The sequence below is a fragment of the Peromyscus californicus genome, unplaced genomic scaffold (genome assembly GCF_007827085.1).
Source record: "Peromyscus californicus insignis strain IS unplaced genomic scaffold, ASM782708v3 Scaffold_3__1_contigs__length_106647218, whole genome shotgun sequence".
Classification (NCBI taxonomy): Eukaryota; Metazoa; Chordata; class Mammalia; order Rodentia; family Cricetidae; genus Peromyscus; species Peromyscus californicus.
In genome coordinates, this window is record NW_026294551.1 from 44,731,592 (window position 1) to 44,746,003 (window position 14,412).

Genomic DNA, 14,412 nt, shown 5'->3' on the forward strand with positions numbered 1-14,412 from the left:
CATGTGAGTGGCGCTCACTGTAGTCTGTGCTGCAGTACACCCTCAAGCCATACACAGTTACATGTCATTGTCTTTTGGGTTCTTTTTCTATGATTCCCTGGTTGGTCTTGAACTCAGAGCTCTACCTGCCTCTGCCTCCCAAGTGCTGGGATTAAAGGTGTGTATCACCACCGCCTGGCCTTATTTTTGTTTTGTTTTTGTTTTGAGACAGTTTCCTTTAGCCCTAGCTGGCTTCAGGCTTACTTTGTTGCTAAGGTTGACCTTGAGCTCCTCATGATCCTTCTGCCTCAATCTCTGAAGTGCTGGCATTACATGTGTGCCACCATGCTCAGCTATACGTAGTCTGATAGATAAGGTGCAGCTGTTAAAGGTATTATTAAGTGGTACCATGGTGGGGTCTCAGATCCTCAGTCTGACAGAACCATAGAGAGTTTAACAGAAACCAGAAGGCAGTCTAGGGAGGCAGGCCCTCTTACCGCCCTGCTCACTCCCAGCCCTCTTCCCTAGATCTTGAAACAGAACAATACTCGACTCGAGAGCCGAACTCAGCTGGTCACCATGTGTCACATGGGTCCCAAAGTCTTCATGAATTGTGCTGGCTTCCTCAAGATCGACACTGCCTCTCTGGGGGACAGGTGATACCCTCTGCTTAGACAGGCCAGGAGCAATTCCTTGGGCATTGATTTGGGGTGTCAGGGAATTAGGCCTTTGAAAGGGCCCCAGGCCAATTGAAATGAGGAAATGTTTTAAAGAAAAGGTAAGAAGTCGCCCCTGACCTATGGAAAAGATGAGTTGTAAGGCTTTTTCATCTGAGAGGGAGACACAGAAGCCACAGTGTGGTCTTTAAAGGAGAAAGCGTCAGGTTGTGCTCAGGGTTTGTGAGAGCCAGATGAAGTTGGGAACAGTAAGCAAGGGGCCATGGGAAGAGAGCGTGGGTCTAAAGAGGTTCAGGACGGGGAGAGAGATTTGTTCTGTTTTAGCATGGTGGCACTGAGACTTCACTATTGACCTCTTCCTCTCCAGAAGTTATCAACTCAGTCTTTGGAGGATCTTTTCCACGGGCACATAGCTCCTCATTCAGTAATGGAAGTCAGTGGGGAAATAGGCTTCAAGTTCTAAAACTCCATTTTCCACTCAGCTTTGCTGTAACACTCCACGAATAACATAGGCCCATGTGAGTGCACGGGCGAGACCAGCCTGGGAAGGCTTTATGGGGGAAAACAGCTGCAGCAAATTCTCAGAGGTTTATCCCCCTTCTTGTTTTATATTATGACTCATAAGTTCACTATATAAAATTCAACAGAAAGAACTATTATACAGAAAGTGGAAGTCCCCCATAATTCCACCCCCCAGAGAAAACTGCCATAACAGTTTTTATGTATACTACAATTTCTAAATTTTATTTTTGCTATGCATTTACTAACTACTCATTTACTTCAAAAATGAGATCACATGGTTCATAGTGTTTTGCAGTGCATTTTTCACGTATCAGTATATCATGGCCATCTCCCCATGTCAGCAAACATAAATTTACTTCATTCTTTTTAATGGCTGTTTAGTATTCCATCATGGAGTGCCCTGGTTTACCCAGCCAGTTCCACATTGGTGGACATTTGGGTTGTTAACTAATTGAAACTTCTGGTTTTATATCTTGCTCCATCTCTGCCTTTCCTCCAGCACTGACTCATACATTGAAGTCCTTGATGGCTCCCGAGTCCACCCTGAAACGTATGAATGGGCCAGGAAGATGGCAGTGGACGCCTTGGAATATGATGAGTCTGCAGAGGACGCCAATCCTGCAGGAGCCCTTGAAGAAATCTTGGAAAACCCAGAGCGGCTGAAGGATCTTGACCTTGATGCCTTTGCAGAAGAGCTGGAGAGACAGGTAGGTGACTGTAAACCCCGACAGGCAAGGACTCATCCCTGGGCAGCAGCTGTCCAGAGAGATCTGATGCTATTGTGTGGGAGCCTTGATCCTCTCCTCCCTGCCCGTGCTGTGCTAGGTTTCTGAGGGAAGCTTTCAGCCGCTCATTAGTGAGCCGGGAAAGGGTCAGGTACTCTGACCTTCAAGTGAGAGGCAGGACAGAGGGGGAGGAGTGTGTGCTGTGCAGCCCTTGTTCCTCCTCTCCAGGAGCAGGCCTGTGTGTTGTCTCCTTTATGCATGGGGTTTCCTGAAGCATGCGTGTCTTTACAGAACAGTGTCCCAGGCCTGACTTGGAAATCTCCTTTATTGAGGTAGGAGCAGTAGCACACACCTGTAATAAATAATCCCAGCTACTTAGGAGGTTAAATCAGGAAGATCTCATGTCCAAGGGCAACTTGGACATCATAGACACCATTGAGGGAGAAGGTGAGAGAAAGAAATGAGACTTTTCTTCAGTAAATGTTGACAGTAAAGAAAAGCATGGACAGGTGCAAACTGGCTGCCTCCTGTCACTAAAATTCCCAGTAAGTCAGATTGAGGGCTGCAAGGCTTTTCCTAATGGACTTCTTCCTCAGGGCTATGGTGACAAGCACATCACACTGTATGATATCCGAGCAGAGCTCAGTTGTCGTTATAAGGACCTCAGGACAGCCTACCGCTCTCCTAACACAGAGGAGATCTTCAATATGTTAACCAAAGAGACGCCAGAGACCTTCTACATTGGTAAGTTATGAGGCTGTACTTATACTCCGGGCATGGCGTTTACTATGTGCACATAAACTGAAAATGGTTGCAATAGTGTAAGACAGGTTTACAGGGTATAGTGGTGCACACCTTTAATTATCCCAGCCCTGGGGAGGTAGAGGCAGGCAGATCTCTGAGTTCAGGGCCAGGCTGATCTGCAGAGCAAGTTCCAAGATAGCTAGTGCTACACAGGGAAACCCTATCTCTAAAAACAAATTTAAAAAAAAAAAAAAAGGTTTACACATCAGATGAGGAAGACCAAGAGATCTTTTATCCTAGTTTGCTTTCCTGTTGCTGTGATAAAACACTGACCAAAAGCAGCTTTTGAGGAGGAAAGGGCTTATTACATCTTACAGGTTAGAGTCCATCATTGAGGGAAGCCAGGACAGAAGCTTGAGGTAGGAACCTGAGCAGACATCGTGGAGGATTGCTGCTTACTTTTACTGGCTTGCTTTTGGGCTCACGTTCAACTGCCTGTCTTACATACCTGGGACTACTTGCCCAGGAGTGGCACTGTCCACAGTAGGGCAACTATCAGTTAGTGGCCAAGAAAATGTCCCCAAAGACATGTCCATGGACAGTCTGATAGAATAATTCCTCAGTTGAAGTTTCCTCTTCTCAGGTGTCTCTAGTTTGTGTGAAGTTGGGAAAGAATTCAAGGCCTAGACTGGAAGTCAAAATTAAGGTTAAGATCAAGTTAGACTTCTGTCCATGCCTGTTGGCGCACACCTGTAATCTCCCCTATTTGGGAGAGGAGAGGGAGGATTGTAAATTTGGGAACAGCCCAAGCTACAGAGTGAATTTATAGTAAATTGGTGAGAATGGGTCTCAAAATAAAAGGTAAAAGGAGGACTTGGGGTGTAGCTCCTTGTTGGAGCACTTCTGTAGTATTCGCAAGGCCCTGAGTTGAGTCCCCAACACTGACAAAATACAAATAAAGTTCTACTTCTAGCTTGCTTTGAGATCTTTCATTCATGGAGTTGGCTTACAGGAATCATTTCCCTGGCATAATCCCTGGCATTATCCTCCAGGATGAGGAAGAAATCAGTAGAGATGCCATAAGACAGATGTTGTGTCAACAAAGGGTAGTGGGAAGGAATCAGCTCTCCCTCCTCTTTACCTGCTTTCTTTCCTCCAGGAAAGCTCATCATCTGCAATGTTACTGGCATTGCTCACAGACGCCCACAGGGTGAGAGCTATGACCAGGCCATCCGAAATGACGAGACAGGGCTGTGGCAGTGCCCCTTCTGCCAACAGGACAACTTTCCTGAGCTCAGCGAGGTACGTGCTGCAGCGCTCCTGTGGGGGTGAGTTCTTGAACTAAGAAGTCTGGTGCAGAGGTGGGAGTGTTTTAGTTCATGCTCTCCCCAAAAGAGTACACAAAGGAAGGGGTGAGAGGAAGTGAGATGTTACCATGTGTCTCTCATGGTAACTGAAGCAGTCACTGTAACCTTGAACTCTTGCCTCACTTTCTGTCAGTCACTATAGCGAGTCAGGATTTGAAAATATGCATTTTCACCCACAGAGTAGGTAGGCAGTGCCTTATCCTTGTTTGAGGGTATGTGTAGGCTGTGTGTGGTTTTTGTATTATCCCCACTCTAATTTTCCCTTTATTCTTCTAGGCATTATGTGCTTGCCTGCCCTTTTTTTCTTCTGGAGACTAGGTCTCATTATGTACCCTTGGCTTGCCTGGAGCTCACTGTGTAGATGAGACTGGCCTTGAACTCAGAGATCTGCCTGCCTCTGCCTCCTTAGCGCTGAAATTAAAGGTGTGCGCTACCACACCCAGCTATCATGTTCTTTTCTAAAGTCACCTAGCATTTTCTGGCTTTTCACTTATTATTAGATCCACTGTAGCAAGTTCCTGTATAGATACTTGTTCCACTCACTACGGCAGAACAGAACAAAAGAGACCACAGTGGAGTTAGGAAGTCAGTCAGTTAAGCGTGAAAGGTTCATCTAATGGCCTTAGTGCCAAGCAAAAGTCAAAGAACTCTGGATGTTCACACTGTTCCTTGGTGGGTAGCTGATTGTGTTTCCAGACTAGTGCCAAGCATCGGTGGTAGAATAAATTACAGCAATCTTAGATACCCTTTTCTGTTGGTGTGTGTGTTTTTTTAATTTTCTTATTTCTTGTATATATGTGTGTATACACCATAGTGTATGTGTGGCAGTTAGAGGACATCGTGTGGGTTCTCTGCTACCACGTGCATCCCAGGGATCACACTAGGTCATCAGGCTTGGTGGCAGGAGCCTTTCCCCACTGAGTCACTTGGCTGGCTCTCTGAATGTTCTTGTTTCTTTTCTTTTTTTTTTTTTTAAAGATGTATTCACTTTATTTTAGATGTGACTATTTTGCCTGTATGGGTATATGTGCACTGTAATGGTGTACTTTGTGCCCTCAGAGGTCAGAAAAGGGCATTTTCCCTTATCCCTGGAGTTACGATTGTTTGTGGGCCACTGTGTGGATGCTGGGAATTGACCCCAGGTTCTGTGCAAGAGCGGTAAATGCTCTTAACCACTGAGCCATCTCTCTAGTCTTCCCCCTCGTCCCCGCCCCACATTACTCTTTTCTGAACACAGGAGCTCCAGAATCCTGACAATCAACCTGCTTTCTGTTCTTCAGGTCTGGAACCACTTCGACAGTGGTTCATGCCCTGGCCAGGCCATTGGTGTGAAAACGCGGCTAGACAATGGTGTCACCGGCTTCATCCCTACCAAATTCCTCAGTGACAAGGTGGTGAAGAGGCCAGAGGAGCGAGTGAAGGTAGATGGATGACTAGCCTAAGGAGTAGTGGACTCTCCAGCTGCCCCAGTTGGGCTTTCTAACTGGGGGCCTCCCTACCAGAAGTTAGGCTCTGTTCCCAGTGACTGCTGGTGGTGAGAGCAGAGAGTAACTGGAAGAAGCTGCGAGAGCATCTGAATGAGCAGTGGCTTTTGTCTGCTGCCGCCTTTGTAAGCAGCTTTTGCTGGTTGCCAGCCCTCTGGGAGAGGGTTCCTTCCTGTGTGGGAAGCTGTGGTTTCAGCACATGGCAGGAAGTGAGACCCAGCCTCACAAATAAAAAAGCTCTGCCTGTTCTCCCGTTTAGACAGTGTTGCTCAGGAGATTTTAAAGGCTGTGTGTTGCAGCTCTGTCCATAGACTACCTCTGAGCTTCACAGCAGAACAGGGCCACACAGAAGGAGCCTCCAAATGAGAGCTTGGCAGTAAATTGCCAAGCTCCGTTCTGTCCTAGACACTCAATGATATGTGTCCATCCATGCTCTGTCCTCCGCCCCGTGTTTGGGGGGAGGAGGGACGTTATACACACACCGTTGTGCACTCGGAGGTCAGAGAGTACCTTTTCCGGAACTGATTCTCTCCTTCCACCTTGGGTTATTGGTTTGGATTGGCTGGTGGGGAGGTGGTTTTGTTTTGTTTTCGAGACAGCTTCTCACTTTGTAGGCCATTATAGACTCCGCCTACCTCCGCCTTCTGAGTGCTAGGATTAAAGGCATGTACCACTATACCCAGTTCTACCTCAGTTTTTATGGTTCCTCATCTGGCTTTTTATGAGGGTTCCAAGGATCAGACTCAAATCTCCATGCTTGCCACACTGAGCCACACCCCCCGCCACCTCCGCCCACCCGCCCGCCCCCTCCCCCATGTTGTCTCTAATCTTACAACTTCAAATACTCTTTTTCTTTTCAAAGGTAGGGTCTCATGTAACTCACCCTGGCCTCAAACTTGGTATGTAGCTGAGGAGGACCTTCAACTTCTAATCTCCCTGCCTCTACCTTCCAAGGGCTAAAATTCAAAGATATATGGCATATCTGTTTTTATGTAGTGTTAGGAATTAAACCCTGTGAATACTGGGAAAGCATTCTAGTAATTGAGCCATTTTCCCCAGCTCTTGGTTTTTTTCCTAGAGAAATCTGAATGCCTTTAGGATCACCCAGTCGGTGACCTGGCTGGATCCAGATTTGCCAGATACAACTTCTACAAGAAAGCATTTAATTGGAAACTTACTTACAGTTTTAAGTTAGTCCATGATCATTTTGGTGGAAAGCAGACAGGCATGGCTCTGGAGCAGCAGTAGCTGAGAGTTTTTAGATCCTGATCCATAGGCAACAGGCAGAGAAAGACACTGGGCCTGGCCTGGGCTTTTGAACCTTCAAAGCCAATCCCAGTGAGACACTTCCTCTAACAAGGCCATGTTTCCTAACCCTTCCAAATAGTTCATCTGAAGACTAAGCATGCAAATATATGAGCCTCTGGGGGCCATTCTCATTCAGCCTCCACAACCTATATATGTCTGGGAAAGCTGTGGACTTAAGGCTCAAAAAGACATTCTTAATAATGAAGCCAGGATTTTCAACAGGATCCTAACAGAGCAAAAAAAAAAAAAAAACAGCTGTTCCAAAAAGGGCATGAGCTTTGGAGAGCAGTGTGGGAGGAGTGCCTATGATAACCCTCCAGTTTTCCAGCTAAGAGTAAGAGTGGGAAGCACTGGTACTGGGCACACCTACCCACCCCAAACTCTACTCTGCCGTTTGGTAGCTGGCTTTGAGCAAGTCCTACCTTTCTGTTTGGGCTTTGCAGTTTTTTGTTTTGTTTCGTTTTGTTTTTTATGTAAAATAAAGCATTGGGCTAGATAGTCTTTGTCCCTTCCAGCTCACATGTTCTGTGGATCTAGGTGGGGATGACTGTTCACTGCCGTATCATGAAGATTGATATTGAAAAGTTCAGTGCAGACCTGACCTGCCGGACCTCAGACCTCATGGACAGGAACAATGAGTGGAAACTGCCCAAGGACACCTACTACGACTTTGATGCCGAAGCAGCCGACCACAAGCAGGAAGAGGACATGAAACGGAAGCAGCAGCGGACCAGTGAGTGCCCAGCAGTGGGCCTTGCTCCTGAATACAGCAGCCCACACTCGGGAACTTAGGCTGCCGTCTGTGTGCATCCATTTCCAGGGCTGGGGGGTGACCAGTTCTATGGCACTGAGGCCCAGAGGCGTGAAAGGCAAGCATGAGCAGGACTGGAACCTGGGTCTCCTGACTTACATTTTGCTGAACTTCATCTCCTCATACAGCCTAAAAACTGAGGCTGATAGCTCATTCACATCAGAGAACCCAAGCCCAGAAAGTGTCTCAGAATCCCATAGCGGGTCAGAAGCTACCCATGGTTGTCCTGTTGCTATCAGCTCCTAACCCGTCACCTGGTCTGTCTCTCTCCTGCCCCCTTCAGCATACATCAAGCGAGTGATCGCACACCCATCCTTCCATAACATAAATTTCAAGCAAGCAGAAAAGATGATGGAGACCATGGACCAAGGAGATGTTATCATCCGACCCAGCAGCAAGGGTGAAAACCACCTGACAGTGACCTGGAAAGTCAGCGATGGCATCTACCAGCATGTAGATGTGCGGGAGGAGGGCAAGGAGAACGCCTTCAGCCTGGGAGCCACTCTGTGGATCAACAGTGAGGTGAGAGCCGGCCTGAACGAGTTCTTTCTGTTGCTTCCCCCTGGCAGCAACTTGACACATCACACATACTTTTGTTAGGCAGAGCGTCAAAGCAGGTGATTTGTAGAGTAAGTTACTAGCTTCCCCCCACCCCGTGTTTCAAATTTTAAAATAGCCCAGAGAGAACTATTGAGGAAGAGGAAAAAACACATGTGTGTGCATACATACACATGAGGTCTCTTACCTATGCTCAGCAAGGAGAAATCCAAAGTTCTCCATTGTTCCTGAATACCAGGGAAACATCATAGTTAGTACTCCACTTTATTCTGGTAAGCCAGTGTCTGGAATTTAATCAAACCAGTTGATAAATTGAGGGGATTTTGCAGTAGAGTGAGGTAGAAGTCAGTCTCTGCTGTCCTCTCTCTTCAGGGTGGGTTTATAAAGGGCAGGGAGTCTTAGCTCTGGATATGACATGTGAGGTGTTAGTGTTCTTCCTATAGGAATTTGAAGACTTGGATGAGATTGTTGCCCGCTATGTCCAGCCCATGGCTTCCTTTGCTCGAGACCTTCTGAATCACAAGTATTACCAGGACTGTAGTGGTGGGGACCGAAAGGTAAGTCTGAGACCCTCTGAGGGATGACATCTTCCAGGCTCCTAAGGGTGGACGCTTCCCCTTGAGTGTGGGACTCAGTGGTGAAGGAAGTCTATTTAATGTATTCACTAGTCATTGTGTGCCAAGCATGCTACCATCCTAACCTGTCCCCTCATTCTACCCCCAGAAGTTAGAGGAGCTGCTCATCAAAACTAAGAAGGAGAAGCCCACCTTCATACCTTACTTCATCTGTGCCTGCAAGGAACTGCCCGGCAAGTTCCTCCTGGGATATCAGCCCCGGGGTAAACCCAGGTGAGCACTGGTACTCAGAAGCTGCGGCCTGCCATTGGGGTCATATATAAGCTAGAAGAGAGTCAGACCACTCTGGTTCTACCTTCCTCTGCCCTCTTACCTATTCAGAACAGAAGTGGTGGTAGAGATGGGGAGAGGTTCATGATGCACGTATGTCCAGGCTGTGGCCCTGCACAGAATCGTATGCGTCATGAGAATTTTTTGTGGTTTTTGGTTTTGTTGCTGCTGCTTTTTTTCCTTCCTTCCTTCCTTCCTTCCTTCCTTCCTTCCTTCCTTCCTTCCTTCCTTCCTTCCTTCGTAAGCTGATTGTGGTGTTCTCAAGCATGAACTTTGTAAAAGGCAGTGTTGTGTCACAGTGTCGAGGTTGGACATGCCTGGTAGAGACAAACAGCAGAGTCACCTAAGAAAGACACCCTCGTCCACACTAGAACAGGAGTTCCCTTCACCACCACTCCGAGGCACTGCAGTGGTGGGAAGGCTCCCTTCTTCATCTTGGCAGAACTTTCAGCACATGGTGGCTCACTGATGCCACAATGTGTATCTCTTGTGTCCTACTGAGTGTGGGTGTGGTAGATGTGTCTCCTACTCTGTTCTCTTCCGTGTGCGACTGGCAGGCTGCTTTTCCTGAGGCATTCCTTTTCCTGCACCTCTCTAGCTCACCCTGTCCTGTTTCCTTAGGTTGATCTACTTAGGTCTGTTGGCACCAGCCATCCTACCCTCGCAGAGGACGTTAGTGCTCTAGCCTTGTACTGGCCACGTGTGATACGTAGCTTGGACCATTTGGTGGGGCTCTGGGACCTTGTGGCACCTGGAACATCATGCTCTTTTTGAGATGCCTGTCCTACCGCATCAGTGCCTTCTCTGGAAGGCACTCTAAGAGAGGCAGCCAGGGCCCTGTGAGACTGTAAATGTCTCACAAAGACCACGTGAGGGGCTGAAGAGATGGCTCAGAGGTTAAGAGCACTGTCTGCTCTTCCAGAGGTCTTGAGTTCAATTCCCAGCACCCACATGGTGGCTAATAACCATCTGTAATGAGATCTGGCACCCTCTTCTGTATACATAATAAATAAATAAATCTTTTTTTTAAAAAAACCACGTGAGAAATTTGAGAACCTGGAACAATAGATAGAAAACAATTTTTGGTTGAGTATAATTGAGGCCTGTTAGGGGAGATCCTGCAGTGATCTGCAGCTGGTTTGATTCCAGAGTGTTAGCACCTAGCCTTGATCTGCCTTTTGTGACTGCTGCCTTTTGTGTCTGGTACCTTCTGTTTGAAGTATATAAATCTTATCTGAGAGTTTCCTAAAGGTTCAAAGCCTATGCAAAACCTGGTTATAAGAGGACTCAACAAACTGAGATGTCTGTAACTTTGGAATTCGAATTGGCATTGTCTCTTTGGTGAGCTTAGATGAGAGGTTTCCGTATATGGAAATTGACTTGCTAAAAGTATGAATTGTATAACAATTAAAAAAACCCTTTACTAAGCTATAGTCAGTCAGTTTGCAAGAGGTTAACTTCCCTGCAGGTGCAGAAAGCTAGAATTCATCCTGGAGTGCCTCTGTTCCTTCTTTCCACGGACCTCGTGAACCCAACACTGCACAACAGAGGTCTTGGCCATGCTTAGCATTGTCTCGGTTGCTGGCTCTTGAGTGAGCACAGCACTGCGTTTAGGTATGGTGACTGCCTTGGATACTTGAGACCGCCGCCCTTTAGGCTTAGGGGCGGTTATGCTTGGTACAGTCACATAGGTGGTAAGTGCAGAACTCAAATTTAGAACTAGAACCAGGCCTAAGGTAAGGCCCGTCCTCCTAGCCACTCTGCTACCATCAGAAGTAGTGAATGAGGGCAGACTAGCCACCTTCTAGAGTGCTAAAGAATTCTCCCTGCTTATCTGGAGCTGCCCAGCGAGGCCTCTTCCCACCTCATGTCCTGTAACCTTGGTCTCCTCTCATGTAGCATGCTGTCTTCAGTGAAGACACCCCCTCTCCAGGGCAGCCTCAGCACACAAGGCCACTGCACCTTACCCTTGATGGTGCTGTCATGTGCAGCCTCCCCGTCATCTCCCTCCGCCAGCATCCAGTACGGCTGTGTACGTGGCTGACACTTATTTGGTCACTTTCTCACAGGTGACCACAAGTGAAACATCATGACCGAAAGCAAGTTGGCAGGGGATGGGTTTATTATATCATAGTTCGTGGAAGGAAGGCAAGACAGGAACTCAAAAAGGGCAGGAACCTGGAGGCAGGAGCTGATGCAGAGGCCATGGAGGGGAGCTGCTTACTGGCTCACTCAGCCTGCTTTCTTACAGAGCCCAAGACCACCAGCCCAGGGGAGGCCCCAGTGGATTGGGCCTTCCCACATCAATCACTGATTAAGAAAATGCCCTACATGCCTACAGCCCAGTCTTTTTTTTTTTTTTTTTTTAAAGATTTATTTATTTATTTTGTATACAATGTTCTGCCTGAGTGCCAGATCTCATTACAGATGGTTGTGAGACACTATGTGGGTGCTGGGAATTGAACTCAGGACCTCTGGAAGAGCAGCTAGTGCTCTTAACCACTGAGCCATCTCTCTGGCCCACTACAGCCCGGTCTTATGGAGGCATTTTCTCAACTGAGGCTCCCTCCTCTCCAGTGACTTTAGCTTGTGTCGAGTTGACATAAAACTAGCTAAATAAGCAATATCTAATGCTTGTTTCCTTACAAAATCTCAGGATAGAATATGTAACAGTGACTCCTGAAGGATTCCGGTACCGGGGCCAGATCTTCCCAACTGTGAATGGACTCTTCAGGTGGTTTAAGGATCACTATCAGGATCCTGTACCAGGTGAGTTCTGCTGTACCCTGCCCTTGGCTGTGGTGAGAGGGACACGGGTCCTGGCCCAGGAAGGTGAAGTCAGTTATGGGTCAGCTGCTTCGCCCCGCTCCTGCTCTGAGCAGCGGGGAGGCCCTCCGCCCACTGGCTGTGCAGCTTCTCTTCCACCCACTTCCTCTCCTTTCTGACTTCATTGTGTTTGTTATGTCTTTTGAGACAGGGTTTCTCTGTGTAACAGCCCTGGCTGTCCTGGAACTCACTAGACCAGGCAGGCCTCGAACTCACAGAGATCCACCAGCCTCTGCCTTCTGAGTGCTGGGATTAAACCTCTTCTGACTCTTTTTTTTTTAAAGATTTATTTATTTATTACATATATAGTGTTCTGCCTACATGAATGCTTGCAGGCCAGAAGAGGGCACCAGATCTCATTACGGATGGTTGTGAGCCACCATGTGGTTGCTGGGAATTGAACTCAGGACCTCTGGAAGAACAGCCAGTGCTCTTAACCGCTGAGCCATCTCTCCAGCCCCATACCTCTGACTCTTGAACTGGGAAGCCAGAGTAGCTTTCTTGAGGAACATAACTGACTGCATCTGTTTCTTACAGGCATCACTCCCAGCAGCAGCAGCAGGACTCGGACCCCTGCTTCTATCAATGCTACCCCAGCCAACATCAATCTTGCAGGTGGGATGCTTGGGGCTGAGACTTGTAGGGCAGTAGGGAGTCGGAGGGATTTGCACCCTAACATGACCTACTCTGTGTTTACAGATCTGACACGGGCTGTGAATGCCTTGCCTCAGAACATGACTTCGCAGATGTTCAATGCCATTGCTGCTGTGACAGGGCAGGGCCAGAACCCCAATGCTACCCCAGCCCAGTGGGCCTCCAGCCAGTATGGCTACGGTGGCAGTGGAGGAGGCAGCAGCGCCTACCATGTATGTGTTTTCGGGAGGGGAGGAGAGGGAGCAATCATCTTTTACCTACAGACTCAGATGCTGTAGACACCTTTGGCCATGGCCACCACCAGGAGCTGCTTCCTGTGCTCAGGCCTAGGAACCGTCTCTTAGCAGGTGTTCCTTATCTCCACACCTTTGACAGTGAAGGGAGTAAGAAGTGAAGGGCCTGTCCTTTGCACAGAGCCCTATGGGATATCTGGAACCCTCAAGTCATCTGAGGTGTTAAAGATTAGTGGACAATTTTGTATGCTGGTGCTATCCTTGCTTTTCTTTACTCTCCCAAATAAATACCACTTCTGGCCTGTCAGAGATTCACAGTGAAGTCAAGCAAGCCCACACCATACCCCTATTTCTCTGTCCACCCCTCTTTAGGTGTTCCCAACGCCAGCCCAGCAGCCGGTGGCCACACCACTAATGACCCCCAGCTACTCCTACACGACCCCAAGCCAGCCCATTACCACCCCACAATACCACCAGCTCCAGGCCAGCACCACCCCACAGTCCACCCAGGCCCAGCCCCAGCCTTCCTCCAGCTCCCGACAACGGCAGCAGCAGCCAAAGTAAGTCCGTGGAGAGGGGCACACACAGGTGGATTACTAGTGGGCGGGGTGCCATGTGGCCTGAAGACTTAGCAGAATCAGGCAGTCTGTGTCTTCTTAAATGCCAAGACCTAGGAGATGTGCCCTTGGGAAATGGGTTCCGGGGAAGAATGGGAAAGCAGGAGAGAGGCTGCTTCCTGTGTGAGTCAGGTTCCTTCTGTGGTCTCTGCTGTGACTGGGGGGAAGGTCCTTCTCACAAATCACAGAAGAACCTTGTCACTTAAGGCCCTTCCTTTCTGCTCCAGGTCCAACAGCCATGCAGCCATCGACTGGGGCAAGATGGCCGAACAGTGGCTACAGGAGAAGGAGGCAGAACGTCGGAAACAGAAACAGCGGCTGACCCCTCGACCCTCTCCCAGCCCCATGATCGAAAGCACCCCCATGTCCATTGCTGGCGATGCGACCCCACTCCTGGACGAGATGGATCGGTAGGGGGCCTGTTCCTCGGACTCTGGTTACCTCTGAGGCTCCAAGAGGCCTGGCCACCTACAGCCTCACTCCCTGCCCCTCTTTTTTTGTCCATAAAGTGGCATGAAATGACATTCTCTTTAATGGTCAGCCTGGATGGGTGGCAGGCTGGATGGCCTTGTGAGCTGGTATGCACCAAGGAGCAGTTGTCCCACTCCAGACCTGTGCCAACCACCTGTCCTGGGACCAGGCTGAGGGAGGAATGTAGCAGGGGAGGAGAATGAAAGTGGAGCAGTCTGTAATCTCCCTGGAAGCCATTTTTGACTTTCTGCCCTCACCTGACACAGGCTAGAATGGGGCATCAGGCTCGACTTGTACATGTCCCCAGCCTTCCTGGGGAGACGATGCTATTTATTCAGTTTGAGGCAGGCGGGAGAGGAGGGTCCTGATGTCAGTACTTTGGCTGTCAAAGTAGGACTGTGGGGGACGTAAGGAGCAGTGTTGACCTGCCAGCCCTGCCTACCTATCCTCATCTACCCATGGCCACCTGCTTCTCACCTGTCATTTGAATAAACAGTGTTTCTACAGAGCACTTGCCGAGGCCTCTCTCCA

The 14,412-nt window shown here is 48.5% G+C and overlaps 1 protein-coding gene across 2 annotated transcripts in view; it reads left to right on the plus strand.

Moving 5' to 3' along the window:
* Positions 1–14,392, plus strand: part of Supt6h (SPT6 homolog, histone chaperone and transcription elongation factor) — a 39,443-nt gene extending 25,051 nt beyond the window's left edge. For both annotated transcript variants that reach the window (XM_052755820.1, XM_052755822.1), the window contains exons 24-37: positions 508–635; positions 1,678–1,885; positions 2,500–2,647; positions 3,807–3,949; positions 5,295–5,435; positions 7,344–7,539; positions 7,901–8,139; positions 8,619–8,732; positions 8,899–9,023; positions 11,737–11,849; positions 12,444–12,521; positions 12,606–12,772; positions 13,166–13,353; positions 13,638–14,392. In XM_052755820.1, the coding sequence (XP_052611780.1) occupies positions 508–635; positions 1,678–1,885; positions 2,500–2,647; positions 3,807–3,949; positions 5,295–5,435; positions 7,344–7,539; positions 7,901–8,139; positions 8,619–8,732; positions 8,899–9,023; positions 11,737–11,849; positions 12,444–12,521; positions 12,606–12,772; positions 13,166–13,353; positions 13,638–13,824 (2,175 nt within the window). In that variant the 3' untranslated portion in view covers positions 13,825–14,392. The remainder of the gene's footprint in view (positions 1–507; positions 636–1,677; positions 1,886–2,499; positions 2,648–3,806; positions 3,950–5,294; positions 5,436–7,343; positions 7,540–7,900; positions 8,140–8,618; positions 8,733–8,898; positions 9,024–11,736; positions 11,850–12,443; positions 12,522–12,605; positions 12,773–13,165; positions 13,354–13,637) is intronic.
* The last annotated feature ends 20 nt before the right edge of the window (positions 14,393–14,412 follow it).